This window comes from Ambystoma mexicanum, chromosome 5p (assembly GCF_040938575.1).
Source record: "Ambystoma mexicanum isolate Mex_15411 chromosome 5p, UKY_AmexF1_1, whole genome shotgun sequence".
NCBI classification, from domain to species: Eukaryota; Metazoa; Chordata; class Amphibia; order Caudata; family Ambystomatidae; genus Ambystoma; species Ambystoma mexicanum.
This window is the reverse complement of record NC_090930.1, coordinates 1,061,298,729-1,061,326,562: the sequence shown is the minus strand read 5'-3', so window position 1 is coordinate 1,061,326,562 and position 27,834 is coordinate 1,061,298,729. Positions and strand designations below refer to the sequence as shown.

General features: G+C 43.3%; 1 protein-coding gene across 1 annotated transcript in view; it reads right to left on the bottom strand.

The window, feature by feature from the left end:
- The window catches only part of LOC138481743 (cancer-associated gene 1 protein homolog), a 947,940-nt gene that overhangs the window by 636,258 nt on the left and 283,848 nt on the right, over positions 1 to 27,834 (bottom strand). Inside the window, exon 5 of the mRNA XM_069613838.1 lies at positions 16,096 to 16,299. Within this exon, the coding sequence (XP_069469939.1) occupies positions 16,096 to 16,299 (204 nt within the window). The remainder of the gene's footprint in view (positions 1 to 16,095; positions 16,300 to 27,834) is intronic.

The following is a 27,834-nucleotide window of genomic DNA, read 5'->3' as shown; positions in this document are numbered from 1 at the left end:
TTAATTAAAAGTGTGACACAAGTGAGACGGACAGTTATGGACAGGCGCGATGTTCGCAGTACTTATGGGTGTACTGCGCATGTGCGTACATGATCTGATGACTGTACGGACAGGTCCAGGGTCTTTACGACATCTCCATTTTGTTTGACTACGAACATGCCGGCCACCGTGCCTGTTCTACGGACGGTTATAGTGTCCTTAGGACACTACCACTTTGCTCTTTTATAGACATTCACGCCTCCTGGTGTGTTCTAAGAACATGTTTTATTTCATTTGTGAGTGGTACGGAGAGGTACAAAGTCTTTAGGACGTCCCATTCTGTTCATTTACACATAACTTGCACAGATGGTGCGTTCTAAGATCAGTTTCATCTTGGGTGGCATTGGTACGGTTAGCTGTATTGGCGTTAGAACATCCATATTCTATTGCTTATGGCTAGCTCGAACAGGCACGCTGTTCGCAAAAATGTTAAGTCTTTTTTTTTTTTAAATCCTCAAACAGTTCAACTACAGTACACATATAAAAACCTTCAAAAAACACATACACAATTCAATCAACAGAAATACCGGGGGAAGCAGAAACTGACACGAATATAGGGGAATTAGGATTCAACACGGGATGATTGTCAGGAGATGATTTGTGAGGGGAAGAAGGAATGGATGTTTCATCAAAACGTCTATTTTCTGCTTGAAGGTTTGTGGATGGTTCAGTAGGAAATGGAGAAGGGGGGCAGGTACAAGTGGGACAGTGATAACGTATTTTCCCTCTCACAAATTCCTCCACAAATTGCCTTAAAGTATTAAAATTCTCATTCAGTGTGTCCATTTTCCGTTCTATTCTTTTCAGGCTGACTTCCTCTGTGTCGTTTGTTGGCCTTTCTTCTTTTTTTTCTTGGTCTGTTAAAAAAATATATATATATGTTAAATGACCATATAATACTCACCATTAATTTGCATATGCAGAGCCCTCTGTACCATTATTATCGCTATCTTCGGACATTTCCCTATGCGGGAAATTCTCCTCGAGTGACTCCAAAGTACTGCACATTTCTGTGTCAAAATGAACAAAACGAAATTATTTTTTCTGTCCCTCATAGGAAAAAAAGTACACACACATATAAAAAGTTCACTTACTATTTTCTTGTAATTTGTGTTGGTTGTAGTGCGTGCGTCTACTGTCGGTCCTGGCTGCAGAGTTTCTGTGAGGTAATTACGTTGGAGGCATAATTTCTTTTTATGGTATAATCCATTTCATTCCACATGGTCATTAAATGCATGTTTTTTGTTTCAGACGTTTAGGTTTCTCTATTTATTTACTAGTACTTATAATGTCTTTGCGTGTCCTTTTTCTAAGCTGCGCATTTTTTGTGCAAGATATTAGTACAATTTCAGATACCCCCTGGGTGTTTGGTACTGTTTGTCTCATCCGCGCCTGTCTCTAGACAGGCGCTCAGTCTGTGCCTTTCAAATCTGAAGAGCAAGGGGGTTCTGTACGTTCTACGTTACATGTATATAAAGTAAGCAGATTATACAATATATCTCCCATGATCACATGATGATAGTGCATATTGAGCAAAAAAACTTTATTAACGCAATGTTATGATTAGGTTCCCCTTCAAAAAACCTGCGAAATTCACTAAAAAAAACCTTGTTAAGGGGACGTTATGGTTAAGTTGCGCTACTAAAAACCTGTGAAATTCCCTTAACAAAACTTTATAAACGTCACATTATGGTTCCAAGTAAAACCGAAAAACCCCTGAAATTCGCCATTTATGTTAGCCTAGACAACCATAACTGCCCGCACCACTGTGCACTGCTAACACTAACACCCAGGACATCAAAGATGGCATCACAAATGTCATTGATGACATCCACTTCCCGCCACTTCTTTGCATCTGTCAAGATCTCTTCCTCGGCTCTGGCAATCTGAATGGCTTTATCCAAATATCCAAAGTTAGCTCTTTTTCAAGGATACATTTGTCCTGCACCTTTCTGCAATTGGTATGCACCACCAACATGTCACAGGTCATATTCTCTGCATTGTCGCCAAAACTGTGTCTAAGGAACCTGAGGTAAGTGGGGTGCTCCCTTTCGGAAAATGGGTAAAGCTAGTAGAATTGAGCCCGTCTGCGGAAAGTCCCTTTCTTAATCGCATTTTTTTAATGGATCGCCGACACAAAATACCTTGTTTAATCAATATTAGTTCTGATGACATGCTCTCCATTGAACTGCCCACTGTTGATGGCCCCACCAATTGGGCCTTGATAGAGTTCATCTCTCCAGCGGTTGTGCCGCTTCTAAGAACATGCACTTTGGACTTGTATAGATTGGGTTTTGAGCTCACAGTCTGTAGAAAGTACACCACTGTTTCCACTGCTATTCCTAAGCCTAATGCCTGGACGCAAAACCCTGACATCATTGTATCTCCTGACAACTCGACCTCCGATAGGTCCAGTTTACGTGCCTCCCTGATAAAAGTAAAAGCTCACTCGTAGGGACAAAAGCAGGTGGTGCATTGATTATCAGACACACTAAGTGTCAACAAAAGTAAGAGTGTCTCTGTCAAATCCTTACCTGTGAGATCTTTTTGCTGCTGGATGCCTGGCTCTCAAAGGAATATAGTATTGACGGCTACCCACTGTTGATGGCCCCACCAGTTGGGCCTTGATAGAGTTCATCTCTCCAGCGGTCGTGCCGCTTCTAAGAACATGCACTTTGGACTTGTATAGATTGGGTTTTGAGCTCACAGTCTGTAGAAAGTACACCACTGTTTCCACTGCTATTCCTAAGCCTAATGTCTAGACACAAAACCCTGACATCACTGTATCTGCTGACAACTCGACCTCCGATAGGTCCAGTTTACGTGCCTCCCTGGTCAACGTAAAAGCTCCCTCGGAGGGACAAAAGCAGGTGGTGCATTGATTATCAGACACACTAAGTGTCAACAAAAGTAAGAGTGTCTCTGTCAAATCCTTACCTGTGAGATCTTTTTGCTGCAGGATGCCTGGCTCACAAAGGAATATAGTATTGACGGCTATCAGGATCTTTGCCGCCCTGCAGTTACGAAATTGAGAGGAAGACCGATGGGTGGATTGGCTATTGGTGCTGAGTTCAATTTAAACATATCCCTTTTCATCCTCACCTTAGCTCTCCCCAGGTATTATCTGCTATCATAGAATATCCTAAGTGTTTATATGAGCAAATGTTGATAATCAATATCTACGATCCCTCAGCAGGTACAGGTTCTTTCAATGTACAGAATACCATGGATATTATATTAGCATCCTGGTCTTTGCAGCACCCAAGAGGTAAGGCAATTCGAGCTGGTGATTTTAATTGCCCTATGCTAGCCACCTCTCTGACTCCTATGGGCGATTTAGATTCCAATTGCCCTCTGCAAGGAACACATGGTGGCAATAGTAAAGATAGACAAAGTGATCACAGTTCAAGGGTGTTTATTAAACTGTATGCAGGTTGGAAAAACGCCTAATCTAAACCTAAATCTGCAAGCGTCATCCATCAAATGAAAATAGGGCAGTCCTAGCGGTGTTGTGTCAAATAAAAAGGGCCTATACTAAGAAACCGATTGCCAAACCTTACAACTAATACAAAAAGGGTGTGGGATAGTTTTCAAGAAAAGAAAGAAGTGTTCTCAAATAATATGTCAGGATGCGGTAGCTTGGGTCTCCCTTCCCCACGTTTTGACCACGGGGTAAGGTGGGATCTTGGAACACAGTACAGTCTCGAGCTTTGCAAGCACGAGATGACAGTTTCACTTGCAGCTATCAGGTTTGTCAATGGCCAAGTCTTGTTTCTCTTGAAAGTCTGTTGCCTTCGAGGGCCTGACATATTCAAATAACAAAACAAAAGTTCCTTCAACAAAATGAAAGTTTGTTTCCTGGTTTTACTCAGGGTGAGGATTCTTCACCCCTCCTTCCCCCTCTTCCGGGCGCTGATCCTTGTTCCTCTCGATATCAAGGCCTTTTGGTTGTGTCTCCAAGTTCTATTCCACATATTTTCCGGGTGATGGATTCCCCCCTGGGTTCCCCTCTTCCGGGTGCAGACCCCTCTCTGCTTTCAGCCTCCCTCCACCGGGTTCACTGTGGCTTTTCTTGGGTGATGGATTCACCCCTAGGTCCCCCTCTTCCGAGCGCAGACCCCTTTTTGATTTCAGCCTCCCTCCTCCAGGTTCACTATGGCTTTTCCCTCCTTCACAAATTGTAATGTCTTTGTAAACAGTTCCAGTGGCCATGCCTCAGCAGCTTTCACTCTTGTCAACACACTGTTTCTTGGGACTTGCCCCCTTTTCGTCAGCATCCCTCTTCCAGTTTCCCTCTTGCCAACTTCACGTTCACCTTTACTTCCAATTTTCACGGGATTCACTTCTCTTGCTTTCTCATGTGGTGGGATTCACTTCCCTTGATATAATATGATATGGTATGATATGATATGGCATTTTGTTCTTCAATATTGGGTGTAATTTTTGGCCATCTTCTCTGAAAGTTGATGTTATTATGTTGATGCTTCAACAATAAAAAAGAACACATGTTATTATATGTTAATGACAATGTAATAATAGTAACATTAGTGCAATTATTCATCATTATAAAATAGGTACTGGGTAAAATGCAATAATGTCTATGTGTCATTTTAAAAGATTATGTTTGAATTAATATGATATGATAGGTTATTTATAACGTGCTTAATACCCAGCAGTTTCTAAGCACGGACCCGGGGATTGAACCTGTGGTGCTCCGTGTCATCTTGCTTCCAAGGTGAGCATGTTGCCCCTGAGCTATCCTCCTGTATGCTTTGTAGTTTAAGCGTACAGTTTTACAAGCTGTACATTATGTTTAATGTGGGAAAGATTTTTTATTTGTATGTTGATGATATTATGCATACTGTTTAACATACACATATGTTGAAGCTCTTACTACATTTTATGAATTTAACAGGAGTTGAAAGGAAAGGAGACATTATACAAGTGTTAGATTCTGCACGCTCATGATGTCATATGTATGGTTTTGCCTATACACCTGTTGATGCTGTAAAGGGGATCACATGTATGCAAGGTAATTATTTAAGGAATAGTATTTCATGTAACATTATATATACATGAATACACTCATGATGTGAGGTGTATAGTGTAGAAGCTGTACAGTTTGCATTATACTAGTTTTGCTGTTTAGCGTACACACTTGTACCTTGTAATTGTAAGGACACTTGTTAAATTAATACCCATATGATGAGAAACATGTAGTTTATAAGCTGGACATTGTAGTTTTACTAGCTGTACATTATGTTTAATGTGGGTAAGTTCATTTATTTGTACGTTGATGATGTTATACGTTGTGTTTAATATACACGTGTTAAAGCCGTTAGTACAATTTTATGAATTTAACAAGAGTTGCACAGAAAGTAGACATTATAAAAGTGTAACATTACTTACTTTTGCTGATGATGCTATACGTAATGTTTAGCCTATACACCTGCATGTTAAACGTACTGTTTGGCGTATACATCTGTTGAACGTGTAAAGTTTATCACATGTGCACAGTGCTCCAACATTACATTAAGCGTACATGAGTAATACTTTTAGGTATATTATTTCATATAATATTATGTATACATGAATACGCTAATGATGTGAAGCTTATAGTGTACAAGCTCTAGGTTGAGTATTAAGCCATTTTTGGTGTTTAGCGTGCACACTTGCACATTCTAATTGTAAGGATACTTTTTAAATAAATATGCTTATGATGTGAAGTGTAAGTTTATAGTGCTATGAATAGTAAGCAAGTGCCTCCATTCAGAATGTATTTGTAAGTAGCATTACCGGCACCCTTGTTTCCGGACCGCCACACTTATAATGAGGCCCGTTGTCTTCAATTGAAGTGTTTAATCTTTTCAATAGGCGTGGTAAGAAAGGTTCAGCTTTTGGGCATGGGGCAAAGCATAAATGGTACATTTGTTTTTAAGTGCTTCACAGTGTTTCTGTATGGTGATTGGTAGGTGTAAATTATGCATACACTGTTGGTCATTATTTTCACGTGCTGTTTGTGATTGAAAAGGCTTTTTGTGGCAAAGAAGTTAATGTTGCAGTTTATTTTAAAATGGCACACCAGGTAAGTATACATGGAAAAGTGGTGTAAGTTTTATGTGCACTTTTTACCACTGTAATATATAGTAAGTTGTTAAAGTTTTATAATAAAATAATATTATACATATGCAAGGTAAGTTTGGTAAGCATTACGCATGTGTACATGTTTGTAGTATTGCAGCGCCATTCTAGTGACGTGAGTTCAAGTATAGGTGCAGCGTTATTACAATATACATGCGCACTATGTTTATATATAAAATTATGCGTATTGTATATGAGTCATACGTGCATGTATGGTGTTTTATATGTTCTGCAAATTATTGTAGTTCTCATTTTGTATGGTTGTGTGTATACTTATATGCACATATTTTTTATTATGGAGGTGCTTATATTTATATATATATATTCTTTTTGTATTTTACATTTTGCTTGTTTTAATAATTGTTTTCAACATGTGAATGCTGATGAAAAGCGATTCCTTTTTTCTTTAAATGTAGGGGAAAGAGGTGTTAATAATAGCAGACTCCTGTTTTTTGGCTGGGGCATTATGTTCACCGTCTGCTGACTGTTTAACCATCTGCAATTTTCAATGTGGTTAGGAACACCTATTGCTGTGAGAATGGAAAGATATAATTGAAAAACTTGATGTAACATGAAAGTGACAAAATCCCAGATGTAATTGTGATTCATGCTGGAGGGAACAATTTGGGATTCCAAACAGGAATTGAATTATGTTTTAAAATTAAAAATGACTTGGCCCAGCTATCAGGATTGTTGCCCAGCAGCAAAATTGTATTTTTTTGCTCGGCAGCACGTTGTACTTGGATGTGTGGCAGTGGGAATCATCAAAAAATACATTGTGCCTGTATTAATGTAAATAGATGTCTATATAAATTTGACATTGAACGTGGCCTACATTTTATTTTTCAGCGCAACACAAAAAGGCAAAATGCAAGTAGTTTTCGAGTTGGAGTTTTGGAAATAAATGATATTTCCTTGCTTTAGTGTATATTGTAATGTGTACGCATTGGGAGTGCATGTGTCTGTTGTGTGTTGTCAGTGTTGGCTGCATATTGTTGCTTAAATTATTTTAGTGTATGTTGTAATGTGTACGTAGTGGCGGTGAGAGCGTATGTTGGGTGTGGTCAGTTTGGCCTCCATATAGTTGCTTGAATGATTTAGTGTATGTTGTAATGTGTATGCAGTAGGGGTGAGGGTGTATGTTGTGTGCGGTCATTATAATGTTGGCTGCATAATGTTGCTTGAATTATGCATTTCTTTGCTTTGATGTATGTTGTAATATGTACACATTGGGGGTGAGTTTGTATGTTGGGTGTGATTATCATAATTCTGGCTTTATATTGCTTGAATTATATTTTCCTTGCATGAGTGTATGTTTGTAATGCATATGATGTGGTGGTGGGGGTGTATGTTGTGTGTGGTCAGCATTGGCTGCACATTGTTGCTTGAATTATTTATTGTTTGTTGTAATGTGTATGCAGTGTGGATGAGTGTGTATGTTGTGTGCAGTCATTATAATGATGGTTGCATATTGCTGCTTTAATTATGTATTTGTTTGCTTTAGTGTATGTTGGAATTTGTACACAGTAGGGGTGGGTGTGTATGTTGTGTGTGGTCATGATAATGTTGGCTGCACATAGTTACTTGAATTACGTATTTTCTTGCCTTAGCATAGGTTTGTAATGCGTACGCAGTAGGGATGAGTGTGCACGCTGGGTGTGGTTATGGTTGCTTGGCGTATGGGTGGTGTGGTTGCTGAGCATATGGTTGGAGTGTATTTTTAACTTGTTTCGTATTTTTTTCAGTGAACAACTTGGTAGTCATTGCACATGCATCATATACAGATACATTTTCAATCATTAATATCTCAAATTCATGTTGAATTTCACATTTCTTTTTTCAGTGCACAAATTCCAGCTAAAATCTAGGCGTCTGCAAAAAATTGCAAAAATCACAGCAGCCAATTTTGAGATATTCGGAATGAAAAATATTTATTTTCCCAAGGGAAACCCCCATGTTAAAAGCTATTCAAAATGTAATTCCACCTGCCTAACTACTTAACACTATATTCTGACATCTTGAATTGATGCCTTACTGACAGCACCACCCCGCCCTTACTTACCTCTCACCTAATTATCCCACTCCTGAACTAATAGCTAGTTGTCAATCACCCAAGGCTACTACTTTCCCCACTTTTGTAATTGCCTTCCCACGTGTGCTGCTCATAGCCCTTGTAGCACATGTGCTCATGGCTTAGCTGCTTACTCCACTTTAGTCCGTGCTCAATTCTTTACATCTTGTAGTGATAGCTTAACTGATGTAAGAACTGCAACCCAACCCTAATTTATGCAAGGGAGCCGGACAGCACATTTTGCTCGCCACTGTTCAGCCTCTCCTGAAATGTGCAAGTCACCTTTTTTTTTTTTTACAACTTTATTTATCTTTGCACACAGGTTATGCACATACATTAATACCATTAACTTCGTGGTTATACAACAAATACAAATTAGCTTTCCACTGTATTCAGGGTTTCATGTTCAGTTAAGTCTGCCAGATATTGTTTATACCTTGTCCATACATTCCTGGGCTTAGATTGCGGCATTACAGAGTCTATGTATAGTTATTCAGTGTCGTTAGCCCACATCATATCTCTGTTCCAGTCTTCCTCAGTTGGCGGTTGTGCATTCTTCCATCTCATTAGTATGGCCCTTTTGGCTATTATTAGGCTTAGGTTTAAAGGTTTTCGCCATGTCGGGTTCATTTTCCCGACCGCTCCCAGCATACACATCCGCGGTGTCCATTCCACTGGTTGGTCTTCCATCTTATGTAAGGCTCCACAAACCCCTGCCCAGTAGTTTCTCAGTACTGTGCAGTCCCACAACATTTGAAATATGTTGGCGTTTTCGGTGTTGCATCTTGGACAGGCACCTGATGAAGCGGGATATATTCGCTTGAGTTTTAATGGTGTATAGTGTGTCCAGTGGACTATTTTATAGTGAATCAGTTTGAAACTGGAGTTGCATGATATAAGTCTGGTCAATGCACAGATCTGGGACCATTCTTGATCCTCTATCAGTTGCCCCAAATCCTGCTCCCATTTACCCTTAGCTGTGTGGGTCACAGCCGGGCGTGTCTGTACTATGACTTTATAAAGAGTAGAGGCTGTAATTTTCTGAGTCTCCCCAGTGTAAATGTAGCCCAGTCCCATGTTTACTTCAGGTTCATCTGGGAAAGTCGGGTATATATGCTGTGTGACGGTTGCTAACCAATGGTATTGTTGTTTATGCGCCTTCGTGTTACCCACTATGTCCTTAATATCTTCCCATTGTAGAAAGTGCTTCTCCGAGAATAGCTGCCCCCATTGTGTGATGCCTCTTGCACTCCAATGCATCGCCATCTCACTTTCAATGGTGAACGGTGTTTGGGGGTCGCCCCAGATTGGCATACTCGGGTGGTATAACTTACTAGTACCAAAAATATCAGCAATTTTGGACCATGCCGTGATTGTGACCTTGGTTGGGTGTATCGTGTTGTAATATTTGGGGGTCGGTCTAGTTATCATTTGTAGAGCTACCGTCGCTTCTTGCTCCGCTGAAGATGGGGGTCCATGGTTCAGGAAGCAGGAAGCCCAACTGGCTGCATAGTGCGCCTGCGCGTTAGGTAATATAATTCCATGTCAGGTGCCATCAACCCACCCCTGGGATACGTGTCTGTCAATACCCTCCAGCTCAATCTAGGATGTCCACCCCAAACAAATTATATGCAGGAGCTATTCATTTTGGAGAACAGAGCACGGCCGGGCCAGACCGGTACTGTACTGAATAAATAAAAAAGCTTTGGCAGTATTATAATTTTAATGAGTGCTATCCTCCCCATCATCGATATGGGCAGAGCATTCCAGCGCTTCATTTTGGTGCACAATGCTTCTGCCAGTACAGTATAGTTCAGAGTGCGGGATAACTGGGCTGTTCTGGCAATGTTAGCGCCTAGATAGACAATGGGCCTCATTCCGAGTCCGGCGGTAACCGCGGCAGTAAAACTGCCTGGTTACTGCCGGACTCGTATTACCATTCCGCCTCCGTGATTCCCGGAATTACCGGGGCATTACAACCCCGGTTTTCCAGGAATCACGGAGGCGGAATGGTGTTAATCCCCATTCCCATCGAGTCCTATTGGACTCGATGGGAATGGGGATCATGGAAACACCGGCAGCATCTCGTAATGCTGCCGGTGTTTCCTCGTCTGCCTGCAGGCGGGCGGTGTTAAACCCGCCAGGTCAAACCTGGCGGGAACATCACCTCCCGCCTGCAGGAGTCGGGATCAGGCGGTCCGGAAACAACGGTGGTGGCGGGTTTACCGCCACCGTTATTTCCGGACTGCCTGACCTGTAATGAGGCCCAATGTGTACCTGACTCCATATGAGGCCGTGTCGATTTTGGGGTTGCGTGGTGTTATCCGTGAGTGGGAATATCTCTGACTTGTTAGGGTTAAGGCGTAGACCTGAGTATTCTCCAAACTTTTCTACTTCTGCCAGCACCCTGCCCAATGTGATAGATATAACAGAATATCGTCCGCATATAGTGTTATAATTTGCGGTTTGCCTCTGAGCCAAATTCCAAATGTGCTGTATCGTGATCTAAGAATGTCTGCAAGAGGTTCTATAACTAGAGCAAAGAGTAGCAGGGATAATGGGCAGCCTTGTCTAGTGCCTCCTAGAAGTTCTAGTATGTCTGTAAAGGACCCATTGATTCTAATCTTCGCATGGGGTCTTGTATATAGTATTTGGATCAATTTTATGAATTTAGGGCCAAACCCGTAATTTTGTAGTACCCCGAATAAGAAGGGCCAGGAGACAGTGTCGAATGCTTTTCGCATATCAAGGGAGACAGCTATCCCTTGATTCTCGGGGGGGGATATTGTGGCCATGACTTGGTGACATCGTCTAATATTTGTTGCTGTAGACCGGCCCGTTATAAACCCTGCTTGGTCCTCATGTACCATATATGGCATCAATGGTGTGAGTCTGGTTGCTAGTACCTTCGCTAGGATCTTGGCATCTGTGTTTATTAAAGACAGTGGCGGTACGACCCGCATTCCCCGGCAGGTTTCCCTGATTTAAGCAAGAGTCTGATTATTGCCTCTCTGGTGGTTTCGGGGAGTTCACCTTTGTCTAATGCTTCCATCCAGACGGATACAGTCTAGGTGCTAATAAATGATTAAACTCCTTATAGAATTCGGCTCCTAGCCCGTCTGTGCCAGGCGCCTTCCCATTCGGGAGTGTTTTTATTGCCTCAGCTATTTCAGCCTCTGTGATGGGTTCCTCCAATAATTCCCTAGTAGCATCTGCTATCAGAGTCGCTGGTACTTGGGAGAGATAGTGGTCTATCTCGGCGTCTGTGACGATACTCTGGGGGGAATATAGCTCTTTATAGAATGCATAGAATGTTGCCTTCAGTTTATTTTGGTCTGTGGATACTGTACCATCTGCCGTCTGTATGTAAGGTATAGTCGTGGGACCTCTCTCTCCCTGTACCGTCCTTGCCAGTAACCTCCCTGGGCGTTCCACTTCCCCATATCTGCGTGCCGCGACCGGTCTATCAAAGTAGCGGATCTCTTGATCTGCTGCTTCCTTATATTCATCGAGTTTGGTCTTTATTTCTGTGCTAAATTGTGGTGTCGGGGTGAGTACAACTGGGATTGCAGGGATGATATTTGTGACTCCAGTCGGGCTAGCCTACCCCTAATGTCTTTGAGGATCCCGCCCTCTATGGATATTGACTGACCTCTTATACATACTTTAAATGCTTGCCATAGTGTTGCCTGACTCGAGACCGAGTTTTCATTGATGACAAAATATTCTTGTATATATTGCACCATTGAATTTTTATAGATCAGGTCTTTTAAGGCTGCAGGCTTAAATCTCCATAGTGGTCTGTGTCTAACCCTGCCGGGGATTTGCAATGTTAGTTGTATCGGAGAATGATCAGAGTAAGTGCTAGGGTAGATGTGGGTGTTTGTTATCCATGCCAAGCTGTCACAATATATTAACCATAAATCTATTCTGGAGTGCATGTCATGAACCGTGGAGTAGTACGTGTATTCTCTCTTGGATGGGTTTAATGCTCTCCAAGCATCCTGTAGGTTTAAGTCTGACATATGTGTAAGTATCACCTGTGCTGCCTTGGTTAATGTTCTAGTTTGTGTTGATGTGCGATAGAGTTGTGTGGCCAAAATAGTATTAAAGTCCCCTAAGCATAGCACCCGGGCCGTGGGAAAGTTTGCCAATTTTTCAAACACTGAGGAGTAGAACTCTGGGTGGTCAATGTTTGGTCCATATATATTAAGGAAGACTATTTCCGTATCATGGAGATTGCCGTGGAGTAACACGTATCTTCCTTCAGTATCGCATTCAGCTTTAATACATTCAAACGGTAATGTTTTATGTATCAGAATTGCAGCCCCTCTCGCCCGCCTGGAGCATGTTGTGAAATATTGATGTATCCCCCAATTCGGTATCAAATGCCTGCCCTGCAGGGGACCGATATGGGTCTCCTGCAGGAAGATTATCTTGGCAGCTTGTCTGTTGAGATAGGCCAGAATCTTCCTTTTCTTGATGCTAGACCCTAGGCCCCTTACATTCCAGTTTAACACGTTAATGTTGTCTTCACTTGCTTTAGCCATAGTCTCTGAAGTGTTTGCATTCACATCCACACCCGTGTATGACCGTTGTATGCTCAATCGACTTCGTGTTCAAGACCTGTGTGCTTTTTGCTTTACTAACTTCCCTTCCGTAACAAAACCCCAACAATCCCAAATTTATCCCACCCCCTCCCTCACAGTTCCCCAAACTCCAACTGTGCCATTTAATTTCCAACCCTCCCCATCCAATAACATCAAGAGCACCTGCTACAGGGCGGGCTGCAGCATTTTCAAGTGCAGGTGCCGACATTGGTTACGAGTGTTGTATCCGGTTTTGGCTGGTTGCTCTCACTCATCATGACGTCTTTGGGTTAGCGCTATTAGTGTTATATAAAGCATGCATTTTAGACATCTATGTTGCGGGCCTCCCAAGGGGGGGGCTTCTGCCATTGCTATTCCATCTTGTTTCTTGAACGTGGTGGCAATTGTATGATCGCAGGGAGTCTTAGATTGCCCCCCGCTTAGGTTTGTCCGTTGTTAGGGGGAATATGTGTTTCTACAAAATTCGCTGCCTCCTCTGGGAATGTGAAAAAATATGATTCATTCTGATGCTGAATCTTGAGCCTGGCGGGGTAGAGCATTGTGTATTGCACTTGCCGATCACGAAGCATTTTCTTGACCCCTGTGAAGAGTTTCCTTTCTTGTTGCACCGCTAGAGTGAAGTCTGGGAAGATGCGTATGATATTCGCTTCCCATTTCAGTTCCTGTTTCTCTCTGGCGGTTTTCAGGATCAGGTCTCTGTCCCTGTAGTTTATCATACGTGCTATGATAGGCCTGGGATATGCCCCGGGTTTCGGCTTCGGGGCGAGTGATCTGTGTGCCCGCTCCACAGCGAACATTGGCGATCATCCGGGATCACCCAGTAATGTGCGCAGCAGGTCTTCCACCACTTTCTCCATTGATCCCTTTATAGCTTCCTCCGGAACTGCGAATATTGTTCCTTCGAGACCTCGCTTTTAAATCTTCACATTTGGACTTCACCGTCCCAAGTTCTATAGCCATTGTGGCACCATTTTCTTCAGGGTGTCTAAGGCGTCTTCAGTGCCTGATATCCTTGTTTCTGCCTCGGTCATGCGAGATGTTGTTTTTTCAAGTTGTGTCTTTATAGAAGCAACACTTGCTGTGATACCGTCTAGCTTGTCGGTGAGGGCTGCGAAGCCCTGCTGCATGGCCAGAAAGACCTCCTGGGGGTCCATCATTGGTGCTGGGGGGACCTGCTGTTCCTGTTTGGGCATTTCCTCATCCATCTCAAGCTCAGTGTCTTTCTGTATTGTAGTCGTATATTTCTCAATGGTTCCTTTGTTCCTCTTAGGGCCAAAGGTCTTGGGCATCGTTCCTGCTCTGGGAAGTATATCAGAAGGGGGTTGCTCTGGTGTACCCCCTACCAGTTTTCTTGTGCCTGAGATATATCGCTTGAGAAGCAGGCCTACCTAATGTCCGAGTTTCAGCGTACCCTGTATTGTAAAATTACGCCCATGGGGGGACCTGAACGGCGTCTGTGGTACAATACTGTGGTGGAGATCACCACTAATCACCAGCTTGATGTCTTTGTAGAGATCCACTGCGATCACTGAGGTGGTTCACATGATGATGCGTTGTTTTGATTGAGCTTGCAGTGGACCAGACTGGGGGCACCTACATCAGCGCCTGTGGGAGACGAGAGTCTCCTGCCCTGTTTTCTCCCTCACCCCGTTGCTCCCAATACCGGGGTGACGCTGTGTGATGGCTCGATGCCTCCTCTGCGTATCACGAGGGGGTTATATGATGCTGCTCAGGTGTCTTGTCCCCTTCCAAAGTCGTGATGCAGGCGTTGGGGCCCTTGCCAGTACCTTATTCGTTGGCTCTGACGTGCCCCCAGGACCCGATGTGTTTGGGGTGGCGAGGTATCCGTTCGTCTCATTAGCACGTGTGAGGCCTCTGATCACGCATGGCCACCAAATAGTCCAGGGGGGCTCTATTCTGTGCGGCCTGGGCGGTGACTGTGGTTTCCCCCTATGTTTTGGCCAGATTGCACAACATATATTTCTACGTCGATGGAGGAGGAGGTGGGAGGGGGGGACGAAAAGGTGAATCGCTGCGCCCCCCGCCCGTTTATCTATGCTTTGTGTCCCTGCGACCCGAAGTCTTAGTTCAGTTGAACGTCCCGCCCGCCCAATTTTCTTGCGGCCGCCGACAAGTCCTGGGGGCTGCATCACAGCTTACAGGCCGCTCGGAGGGCCGGCGGGCGTACTCGGGGAGGGGACACGGCTTACCTCCTCCGTGATGGGCCCCAGAGGCACCGGGCCTCTCCCCGATCTGGGTTGCTGAAGTGATGAGATCAGAGGGGGTCTGCAGACGCTCTACGGGGCCCGGAGCGCCCGCGACTCTGCCTCACTGGATGTGCAGATCGAGCGTTCTGTCACTGCCGCTCTTTTAGTTCCGGCGCCAGGCTCCTCCCCCCGATCCTCAGCGGCCGCGTCTTGCACTACCATAGAGTTCAGCAGACCTCACATCTCAGGACTCCCTTCTCCTTTCAGGTCCAAATTTCGTGTGGGTAATTTGTTGATATTACTGCACGTTCTGTGTTAAAATCGCGTAGAACCGGAGTCAATAAATTGCCCATTTTGCCTTTCCGGCCCTGGATTCAGCTGGAGCTTACACGAGAGCAGCCATTCACTCTCGTGCGCAACAGCGCCCCCCATGTGCAAGTCACCTTTGAGAATAAGGTGACCTGTGCTTTTCTGAAAGTAGCACACATAAAACAAGTGTATTCTCTGCACGACTTACATTTGTGCTACATTTTGAGAATCTAGCCCAGAGACTCATCTCTGAAACTAGCACCGTAAGTGTGTGGGATTGTAGAAACCTGCAACTCGTCACCAGGTAATTCAGTAGGGAAACAGACAGCAGAGAGAAGAATATTAAATATTATAAGAACTTGTTGGTAGCCACCTTGATGGCATCATCAATCCTACATGCCAAGCACCATAGACTGACACCAAGGAAATGATCAATCTATTGGTGCCTTCCGAAAGCACAAGACCAGTCTCACCCTTTCCTCACTGAAACTGCCCCACACTCACAAATGCTCCAATACTAATACAATATTTTGATCTTCACATGTACTGTGTTCTGATGCTTTTAGAGGTCTGGTCTGCACTACAAAATACACCATAAATAAATAAAAAAAACAATATAACAACTATCTGTTGGTGCATGCAACAATCCCTCCCTAGAAGACTGTGATAAATAACAGTTTCATCTTTAAACATCAGTATAAGTATATTTTCTTCTTACCCCTTTTGCTGAAAGACAGTCTTCCTTAGATTCCATTTTGATATTCAGATTAAGCAAGTTGTTCTTGATTTTAGCTTTCACATTCTTATTTGACTGCATGAAGGACTTAATTAAAGCAATGTGTTTGTCTAAAGAATCGTGAGTACTCATGATTTGATTCTGCCCTGAAGCCTCAGCAATACTTAAGTGTGGCCCGCTTTCAACCTAAAGAAATGCAAAAAAATGATTTTTAAAATCTCTTGCTCAAAATCATTATCTATTGGAAACATTGCAAGCACTTGTAAATGACTATTACTCTGAATCATCATGCACCATATAGTATCTTAGGTATTATTAAACATACATAATTAACAGATTCTAATAAACCGATATTTCTTCAGTAATTACATCACACCTTCAAAAAAAAATTGTTAAGTTGTGATTCTAATTCCCTCAAAGCCTGAACAGCACCAACAAGTTACTATCTCCCACAGCACTTTCTCCACATGCAGATGCAGAGGGAGGCCCTGTGACACCAGTTTAAACAGGTGATTCCGAAGCCAAGAAGATGTTTTTTGGGCCTTCAATAAGAGGGGTGGGGGCTTTTTAGATTTAATGAGAGAGGGTTCAGGTTTCACTCTCATGACGTCTTCACTGCGCAGGAAGTCCGCATCCAGCATCCCTCCCACAGGTCTGAATGAAGCAACTTGGGCCTCGAGACTACGGGAATGAGTTCCTCAAAAAGAGTAACTGAGGAATGCAGTGCCATTCTGTCCCGGGAAGAAAAAGGAAAGCAAGACTTCCCCAAAATTACTTCAACGCTCCCAAAACTGTAGCTGGGCGTTACCTTTCAATCTCGTGAAAGGCAGCCATCTTCCCAATTTTGTCACCCCTGAAATGCTGGTCCAACATCAATGTTGACAACATTCCACTAAAATGCTTTGGACAGGGAGCCGAGCCAGACAGGCTCAGAGAGGAATGGGGATTCTCAGTCCTACGGCTCCAGCATTATGTTTCGGAGGCTTTCTGACTGATACAAATGTGACTGCACTGGCATAGGCAAATCTGCCCTTGCGAATCTGTGGGTGGGAGACCATAATTGGGAGCTGACTGATGACAGAGAGGCCTTCAGGAGTACAATGAACCGGAAAACCCTGCTCCCCCCCATGACATGATGCTTTTGTGCACTGGTCTCTTCTCTTGTGGTTGAAAGTATGTGCAGCAGTGTGCATTAATCTACAGAAAAGATGTACGAATGAGTGAAGGCGCAGAAAGTATAGAAACCAATGCTGTGGTATTAAGAGTTGCTGGGGAGCAGCTTACTGCAATTTGGGGAAACTCCTTTGTTCTCTGGGAGGCAATGAAAATTGATTACGCTGTGGAGTCCTAGAGGCCGCTTGTGTAGCTCTTATAGAAGAGTGATCCAGAGCAGAGATGGGCTGGCAGTCAAAAGAGGCCCTCAAAATAATTTTTCAAAGTGGCCCCATATTACACATTTTCAGACAGGCCCAACCCTTTTCCTATGAGAACATTTGGAAATAAAAAAGGTTACCACACAAAAGAGGGCCAGGGTGCAGAGGCCTACTGGGAAATCTCCAGAGTTCCGTATAGGCCAGTCCACTGTTGATCCAGAGGGTTGAAAGTTTGCGCTATAGCAAGCAGTTCTCTTGTGTGTAGGCCTGGACTTCACTGACCATAGCTGTAAATATGCACATGGTCAAGTGAGGAGGGAGATGGGGAAGAGCAAAAACTACCCAACAGACTTCTTTAAACCTCTTTGGAGGCGTTTTCAGACACCCCATACATGTCAAAATGAGAGGCTGCTAAAAGAATCCCTAAATGGCTTTCAAATGAAGATGAATAAATATCCTTGTAAAAGGGAGATGGCGTCTCTCTTGACTATGGTGTCTTGTGTAGAGATGAAGCAAGTGACACAAAGCCTAAAAACGACTGAATCCTCAATGTAACAATTGCTGAGATTCAAGAAGAGTTTTCATCCTTTCAGATGTATGGTGCCTACTCCATATGTCAACTGAAGTAGAAACTGGAGATTCTGGAGAATACATTGCATGCCTCTAATCTCCATGGTTGTGAGGTAAAATTGGTGATAGTGATCAACAGCTGGAAGGCATGATTAAGGGGATCACAAAGATGATCCTGGAAGGGGACTCATCTTCCAACTGACTGACAGAGTCTTCAAGCTTTCTACTAAAGATGAGGCATGAAGAAGTTATGCAACAGTGATTGATATATATTGAAGGATCCTGATCTACGGGACACCGTCTTGCAGGAAGGAAAATGTGGGTGGAACGCAGGGGCTATTGAATATTATTATTCCCTGACCAGAATCTTCTAGACAAGAAAAGTTCAGATCTATAATGGTCTCTACAAAGTAGTTGGTATTCCTAGGCATTCAAGCATCACCCTGGTATTCTGCAAGACTGAGGTTTTCACATGAGAGCAAAATGGTATGTATTCAGAGGTGTCAGGAGACTAATCATATGAAGACAACTTGAAGATAATCATATAGAAGACAGCTAATTGTTTAAGAAGAATTAAGGCTTACACATAAATCTTTGCACATGAGCCGCAGAAGATCTGCAGCATAAATGTTTGGTTGCCAAGCAGAACTCCACTTACAGACCTGCTACCTCACGCTTATGCTCCACATGCTCTGCTACTTCGGGTGCTAGCCCTACTACGTATACGCCCCAGTTATGCCCCATTGCCGAAGTTCCGAAGAAGCCCCATGTAGGCCAAAACACATGTCTGCACCCTATTCATCTCCCTCTTTACCAATTATCAAAAATAAAATATAGTGGCTTATTCTGAAAGACTTATGTGTAAGCCTCGATTCTTCCCTCCTGCATACTTGGTGTTAGCGGTACACCTATACTTGCACACCATTTTACCACAGGCCTCAAATCGGACAGCAGAAGTACTACCACATTGACAATGTGAGGAATGAGTATCCGCTATTGTGTGTGGCATCCAGCAAACAATCACATTATTTGAGTTTGGAAGGGCTTTAAGAGTCCTGGCCAGGTCTATTCTTTTGAAAGGCTTCCATGCACAATGTGAATGTGGGAAGGTTGGTTAGTTGCATATGTTGATATTTCTGAACTTCTTTTTGATTGGGAATTAATCACATGTTTCTTTTCCTCAACCTGCCCATTCTAAAATTCACTTTTTGTTTGGGCTTCTCAACTAATGTGATGGTGATTGCTAATGGTGTCTCATGTTTGTCCAAGTGTGATTGGAGGAACCTGTTACATGTGCCCCTTTATTTTAAGATCACAATTTACAATGTGTGATAAAATGACTTCTGCTCTGCAATAGTACAAGGATGAGTAGTGGCTAAATTGCATACTCACCCTCCAAACATCTACAAGCCAACAGTGATCCCAATCACAAAGGTAAAGAAGGCACAGCTAAGAGATATTCCTCTTTGCCTTCTTGTGAGCATGAGCAGAAGGATGGTTATTCCCTCAGAAGAGATGTGAGGGCGAGCCAGTATCAACCCAAACAGGAATAGTCCATCTGTCATGGAGGGGGGTGAGCTTGACTGTTTCCATGATCCAGACCTTCTGGCTGTGTGTGTACAGTCATGGTGGCCTTCTCGTCATTCCACTGCTTCATGAGCTCCTGACGGACTTTCAGATTTTTGGTACTCTGTTTCTTGTATTTGATCATTTGAGGCCACGCACATAGTTCACTATGTCATGGGAATGAGTTTGAGGATTGCCCTCCCATCTTCCCTGTACCATACTTCTAACAGGATTGCCAAAAAGGAGTATAAAGAGACTGAACCCTACACCACTCCGTGGCACCTCCCGGTAGGCTAACAGAAGACATCAAAGTAAATATCCTACTTTGCACTCAGGCGCTCTTCCAAGCCACCTACTATGCTCTTTTGGGTGTTTAACTGTTCAACAATCCCATTTGTCTGTGGGTGAAAGGCTGTGGAGAACATGTTAGTTAGTCCACATTCACCCCACATAGCCTTCATACATGCAGATATCAAGGTGGATCCCCTGTCAGATATAACTTCTTTAGGGAAGCCCACATGGGGGAATATCCCTATTCGAGCCTTTGCAACAGGGGCTTTAATGCAACTTAAGGGTAGTGCCTCTGGCTACCGGGGGTGTGGTCTAGCACAACCAAAATGTACCAGTTCCTCCGAAGGGTTTTGAGGGTCCAAAGGATACACAATATCCCTGCCTATTCTCTCGAAAGTCCTTGTAACCACTGGCTGTGGAATTAAGGGTGCCTTAGTAGCTCTGCCAGACTTATCGGATGCTTGGAAAGTACGAAAGGACCAGACAAACTCTTTTATTTGTACTCCCATCAGGGGCCTGTAAAAATGGGCAGTCTGTCAGCTGTCTTGGTCACTCCTGCCAAAGGAACCTGCCAAAGGGACCTGCCAAAGGAATGTCACGAGCCAAGTCCAGTAGGAACCTCCTGTGCATTAGGGCACAATCAACCTCCGGTTGACCCTTGCCTCAGAATTGTTGTGCTCACTGTACAAGAGACTTTTGCAACCTAAATGCCCGAGGGGCCTGTTTTTCTACCTGTTCACACAGATCAGCCAGAGTTGGCCAGTCCTGCTGTTCCTGCCAAAATTCAGCCTGACTCGGACCAGCTGAGGACACGTCATTCGGTTCTGGTGGGCCCTTGAGGTGTGAAACCATATGTCCACCATCCCTGGTGGCGGTTCTATGCCAATAGGCCACCCTTAAATCCATGGGTCTAGTGTCATACCAGTAGGCACCTCAGTGGCCAATAGGCCTGCTTTGGCAGGAGCCTTTGTGTACTCTGGACTGGGCAGTACCAGCGGTGCCAATCTCTCTCCCTCTCCAGTTGGAAGTGCACTTCGGTCTATGGCTGCAGAGGTTGCTTCTTTTGCTGCTTCTTTGGCCCTAGATACAGTGACCACAGTAATTATTTATTTGTTGCACAGGTCATTAAGTAGCAGAGAGTCCAACAGAATTGCATCCTGAACAGCAAAGCTGGGTTGAGAAATTTCACCTCTACAAATCCACTTCTACATCAACCATGGGCATCAAACAAAGCCATCAAACCCACAAACCTGTTTTTCAGTACTAGGAATGATCTGCAACCACTTTCATCGGACTGTGGTGAAAATAATCACAGCAGTATCATGAGGCGCTGGGGTTTTCTTCCCTTTTATGAATGCATGACCCAAAAAGATCTTGGTATTAGCAGGAACCAGGGCCTCAGTTGGAGACCCAGTGCCTTTACCACTCAGAGATACTAGGGTATTCAGCAGCCCCTAAATTCATAATTTACTATGTGCACGCTGCCTATCACTTTCTCCTCCATGAGGGTAGCACTAACTATTGCCAGTTTGGGTCTACCATTGCACACAGCATCTCCATTTCTATTTGCCTGTTCTTTACACACAAGGCAGCCCTTGGGACTGAAATGTGGTGGCCCCATTGCTAGGGGTGCCCTCACTTCTCCTTTCTGTGGGAGCAGGCGAAATGTGGCTGGAATTTACCCTCACACTTTGGGTACTTTTCCTACCAGGACAGTGCAGATATTTGTCCTGACCCTCCTTCGTGTTACATTTAAGATTAACCTTGTCATCTGAGTTAGATGTATGCACCTCAGCCTTTTTCTGGATTCGAGTGCTCTCATACATGTCGGCAGCCTTTGAAAGCTCCTCAGGGTCTGTGGTACTGTTGTCCACTAGATGCTGGTGTAACTCCATCTCAAAACCTTTAAGGATATTCTCACAAGCAACCAAATTATTCATCACTTCAAAAGTGTTACCTGTGACCCATCCACTCAGATACCTCAAGGACTGATGTGCAAATACCTCAAAGGTTTGACTCCCCTTCTTGGTGAGCTATCTAAAGCTCCTGAGGTATTATTCTGGGGTTTTGCAGAAGTTCCTGAGGATGGTCACCTTCATTTTGGTATAAATGGACCTCGCCTCCGGCGTCAACTGAATAATGACATCAGTTGCATCTGTCAATAAAAGCCTCATAAGGGCTGCTCCTCACAACTACTTTGCCACCTTCTGGAGGTGAAAAGCAATTTCCACTGTTTAAAACCAGTGAAATATTGTATTTCACAACTCGTATTGTTGGATTAGGTCCTTGGGTATGTGGCAGCTCGGCTTTATTTGGGAGTCGTCGGGCGTTCCCAGGCGGCACCTGATGCAGACATGCCTGCTGTAGGCTCTTTCGATCCGCACCAAAAACCCCTATAGTCCTGCTTTCTTTTGTAAGTGACCGCAAGTGAGCTGTTTGGCTGTACTTGCTGCATTCATTGTGCTCCAGTCTCACTGCAGAACCGCCGTCGCTAAGAGGAAGTTTCTCCATGGCAAAACCCTTTGGAACTTGCCATTAACGTTTCCACTGCTCTTTTGGCCATGGCCATCCGACAAGCCTACAATTGCAGCGTACACGCGCACCCGAAGTGACCACAAGTGAGCTGTTTGGCTGTACTTGCTGCATCCATTGTTCTCCAGTCTCACTACAGGACAGCCATCGCTAAGAGGAAGTTTCCCTGAGGCGAAATCCTTTGGAACTTGGCATTAAGTAATCTTTCTGTCTTACTGTGTTGTGACTTTGGGACTTTGATGGAACATTGAAAAAGTCACTTCCCTCATTCATACCTTTTTTGTTTCTTTCATCCCGCAGCGTTTCCACTGCTCTTTTGGCCACGCCCCCTGCTTCCGACAAACCTACAATTGCGGCATCCACGTGCATCCGCGCACGCACCCGAAGTGGTCGCAAGTGAGCTGTTTGGTTGTTCGAGTGTGGGGGAGCAGGAGCGAGGAGGTGCGATTTTTCTATTTGTTCTGCTCACTATATGAGTTTATATAACTGTGTAAGTAAGTGACTAACCCCTACATACTTCATATATCCCATGTCATCATAATATAAGCATTTTTGTATTTGGGATTATTACGTGGTGAATTGCAACTTGGAATAGTACTGGCCAATCGTAATTTGATTGACGTTAAATAAAAAGTGATTATTGTTGATAAATTCGCAAGTCACGCAATTGCTACTAGCGAGTTGCATGTTAACTTTGTGCTAACATTGTGATTGTAAGGTCACACTTGTGTTCTAATTCTTTACACATTGCACCCTGAGGTGGGGGCTCAACCCACAAGTGATGTAGTAGCAATGCACTACTACTTTGCTACCTACACACCAACTGATACAATTTACAACTAAGAGCCAGTTTTGAATCTATATATGAAATCCCATAACTATTTCACGTAAGCACGTCTAAAAATCAGGCCTCTTGTGTTGTGGAATACAATTGCCTATGGGTGGGCCATTCTCTCACTGGTCGGTGTTTGCGGTTGTGCGCATATTGGGGCCTCTTAAAACTGTGATCAATGCTTTGTAATCAGTAAGAGAACGAAAACGCTCTGGATAACATACACATTTAAACCTGAGAATGAGAGCATAATTGTGTGCACTCATTCAACCACATATACTTTACTTCTTGCTCTCGCAGTTAATGTGAGTTGCCTGTGTCCCCAACTGTATTCTACCTTTTAGGTTCTTTGTATGTGGATGTGAAAATATGAATTTTTATTAGTCCCCCTTTCTGGAGAACTTGTGACTTTACGCTTTCAGCGACTGGCAATCTTTAGGCTGACATTTTTGGCGGTCTGATTATTGGTTCACTTGACTCGCAGTTCAGTAGTTGCTACTGGGTCGCAAGTATTCTGACCCAAACCCCCATAGCCTTTTCTTTTAAGGCTATTGTGTAGTGCTCTGCTCTGAGGAACTAATTGCTGCCACTACAAGGCCATACTGCTCTTAGGGCTTAGTATGGTGGTTAGACTCAGAAGTGGCAAGATTTGTAAAGCCACTTCTACCAAAAGTGAAACTACATCCTCTAAAATGATGTTTACCTTACTTGCCTCTACATTGGAAGTGACCTCACATGAGGCAGTCTTCCCACTTCAACCTGTTCCCTGCCTAGAAGTGGGCGATGAACAGGCTAGTACAGAGCTCTGTGGCACAAATGTTGGACATATTCACGATGTAGACTTGGCGTACATACACGCACAAGTACATGCCGCACCTGATGATGCACAAGATAAATATTCTTTTCTTCTTAAGGATGCTCATGATTTGGACTTCTCTATCCAGCAGAGCATCCTTAGTATCCATGAAAAACTACCTCAGACTGCTCCCCTCCCCTTGTCCAAAGATACTTTCTCAACCATCTTCAGTCATCTCCATTCGGACTCCTGTCGTAATGGCAGAATTAGAAAAACGAGTATGACTTTCCCTCGGTGCATCTACTCCAGTAGTGGCAAGGGGTGGAGGAATTGAGAAGGTTCACTTTTTTAATAATAAATTCAACGAGATAACAGACCCAGGCTCTTCTTCTTTAGGGCACTCCCAGGTGGTATTACCAGCCACTGAATCACGGTCTAAGCCGCACACTTCGTATAAGAGAATTGACTCTACTGCTAACTCTGAATGTATTGACAATATACAATCCTGTTCTAGCCCAGTTCAACTATCCCAACCCCCGTTGAATACACATGAGATATCACAAATTCCCTCTAGACCGAATTCATTGACATCACATGACCCCCCCATGAATCCGAAATGACATTTCCGGTCCTTACTCGTATATTAAATCTGCTGGATAAAGGCCATGAATTAACTAATTATGAGATAAAAGGTCTAAAAACATCCTCTGAGCAAATTCATGTTAAACTAAATAAGTTGGAAGGTTTCATGTATGCCTATGAAAAGGTCACGGAACTCAATGTTGCAAATTCTGGGAAACCATGTACTCAATCCATAAGGCTGCAGGCCTCACAAACCTCCCCCTTCTTTGCATGCGAGAGGGCCACCCAAACTTTCAGTACAGGGAAATCAGGAACCCCTTTGAAGGGCTCTTATGCTCAGGCACTTATGACTCCCATACTATCCCCGATAAAGGAAGAAGGAGTCGAAATTGAAAAATTGAGAAACACTGTCTCTCAACGCAGTAAAAATTGAGTATCTAGAAAAAGTACTTGAAAATTGGCAAGCGACATTTGCCGTTATACAAGACAAACATCATGTGTTACCTAAAGAACCAGTAATAGAACAAACAACTACTTATGATGGGTCCATAGCACATCACCTCTCACTGATATTATTGAACAGGAATCAAGTGCCATGGGCAATAGTGCAATGGCCCAAGACGCCACGACAGATAATACAGATGATGCCTCACCTAGACACTTCATATCTCATAGAGAACGAAGAAAGCACATAAGAGCACTCAAGAGAAGAGCCTTGAGAAACCTGCAGTCTAATGATGGTGTCAAAAAGACGAAAAATCTCACACACCGGAAAATAAAAAAACATAACACACAGATTAAAGACTTATGCAACCTATCCAATGAAAATGGTGTGCTCGATTTCAATTAGTTAGACGATGAAAGTAAAATGGATCTAGACTTGATGGAGACATCGCCCAATTTAGACAAAAAGAATGATGGAAAAACAAATATAATTCAAATAACGAGTAACAAAAAGGACGGCTCTGAGGAGGTCAAACCAGTGAAAATAGGTGCACCTACTATAAACATTGGAGATGACGTACGTATTACCACGATTCCTCCACCCCTTGCGACTGCTATTCCAGCTACTAAGCAGTCTTTACTATCAAGCTTTTACCTCCTTACAAAAGGATCTGAAACAGATAGTAGTGCTGAACCTATAACATCCTTATCAGTTATACCTGTTAAGGCCTCAGTGATGCTTATCCCTTGTATAACATCAACCTTAGAACCTGGCAAGCAGCCTTTAGAACCCATCCCCCCACCTATTGCATCTGGTGGTCAATCAACTTTTGTGGCCCCTATAATGCAAGAGGAGGATCCCACTACCTTAAGAATAGCTGCCAAAGATGTCACAGCGTTGCCCCAAGAGACAGCTGTTGTCTCATCAGCGGAACTCACTTTTGAAACTTGTAATATTATTGGCTGGTTGAGCGATGCTGTAATTAGCGGAAGGCAAAAAATGTATAGATCTTATATGCTTCAAACTTTCAATGAAATTCCTACGTTAAGAATACTTAACTCTACAGATATTGATTGGGTAACTCTTATCCAACTCAATTCGACTCGCATGATATGCTAGTTCCATTCGGCGATCATTTATAAAATGATATGGGCACACAGGCTGGATTTTATACAGCTTGGTTTGACTTCCTATCTATTCACTTCTAACGAGGCTGAAGTTGAATTTTTAGAGACTCCGGATACAGACAACAGAAAGGACGTTGAACTCAATCTAGGTAAGGCTACAGAAAGCTCCACCAATGAAATTGGCTTAGCACAATTTGTATCACTTTTATCGGTCATCAAAGACTGGTCATGGGTTGCCCCTATTGTAAGTAGCCTTAAGATAGCAATTGCTCCACCTACTTCAACGTAGCAAACGCAGCCTATTGGTGGCCCCTTGGAACTCATGTGGTTTCTCTAATTTAAATCCATGGATCAACTCTGTCCAGTTCAATACCAAAATCACAGTAATTTTGTGCGAGGTAACCACAAAGTTCCAAGACCTCCATGTTAATGGCTACACAGCATACTGTGCGAATGCGAAAGGTGCAACGATGGGTAGACCCTATGGTGGCTTATCTCTCTTAGTCAATAATGCTATTAATGTGTCCTCTACTATGATAAGGGAATTTGAAGACATCATTGCTATTGAACTATTGGTGTCCGGTGAATTTAATGCTGCTTATTTGGTCATTTCGCTATACTGGAACCCAGCCAGGAAATCGCTTGATCAGATATTTACTCAACTGACTTCAATTTTTGAATATGCATAAATTCGCAATCCAGCTTTCTTGATATTAATTGGTGGTGACTATAACGCGTGCTGTACTCCCTTGGTTGGTTCCTGGGATAATAACATGGCCCATGCAAGTAGATCTCCAGCCTCCATTAGGGGGTGCAGATGGATACAATTTCTCGCAAAATGGGATATTTTTTTTTTACTTTGATCCCTCTGCTTTACCGTACACATTGCATAGTGGTATTAAAACTTCACGTATTGACTTCTTTGCAGCTTCTGATAATTTGTTTCCCTCTTGCCACTCAGTGACCACCTGCAGTCCTCATCTTGGTGATCACTTAATCCTCTTCACTGCAATTAATAGGCCAATCCCTTTACTTCAGTCGATTTCTAGTTTACAACTATTGACTATTGACCTGCCCTATTTATCGCTTCGCTGGAATAATCATTTATGTAGTAAGTTGATCACTATGATCACTAAATAACTTGATAGAATTAATTCGGTGTCCAGTTAAAGTACCGAATACATAAGGATCGAATGCCAAAGGGTCGACGCAATTTGACCTAAAACAAAAGGGTTGAATTTTTTTTTTTATATATTTTTTTGGGGGGTTTCTGTTTTGGAAAAAAGGTGTTTTTTACCACAAAAAAGGGGATTTGGTGGGGACCCCACCAAAAAAAAAATATTAAAAAAAAAAATAAAAATAATTCGACCCTTTGATTTTCAGTCCTTTCGATTCCATCCTTTGGTCATTCGATCCTATGCATTCGAAACTTTGACCTATAACCAATTAATTCTGCTACTTGGAATCATCTTGATATGCAACAAAAAAGCTAATCACCACCCTTACCTCAATCTGGGATGACCTTAAAATAACGGCAGACTCCGCGGGATGCGCCGCATTAATCCTTCTTGACCTATCCGCCGCCTTCGACACAATCAATTACTCAA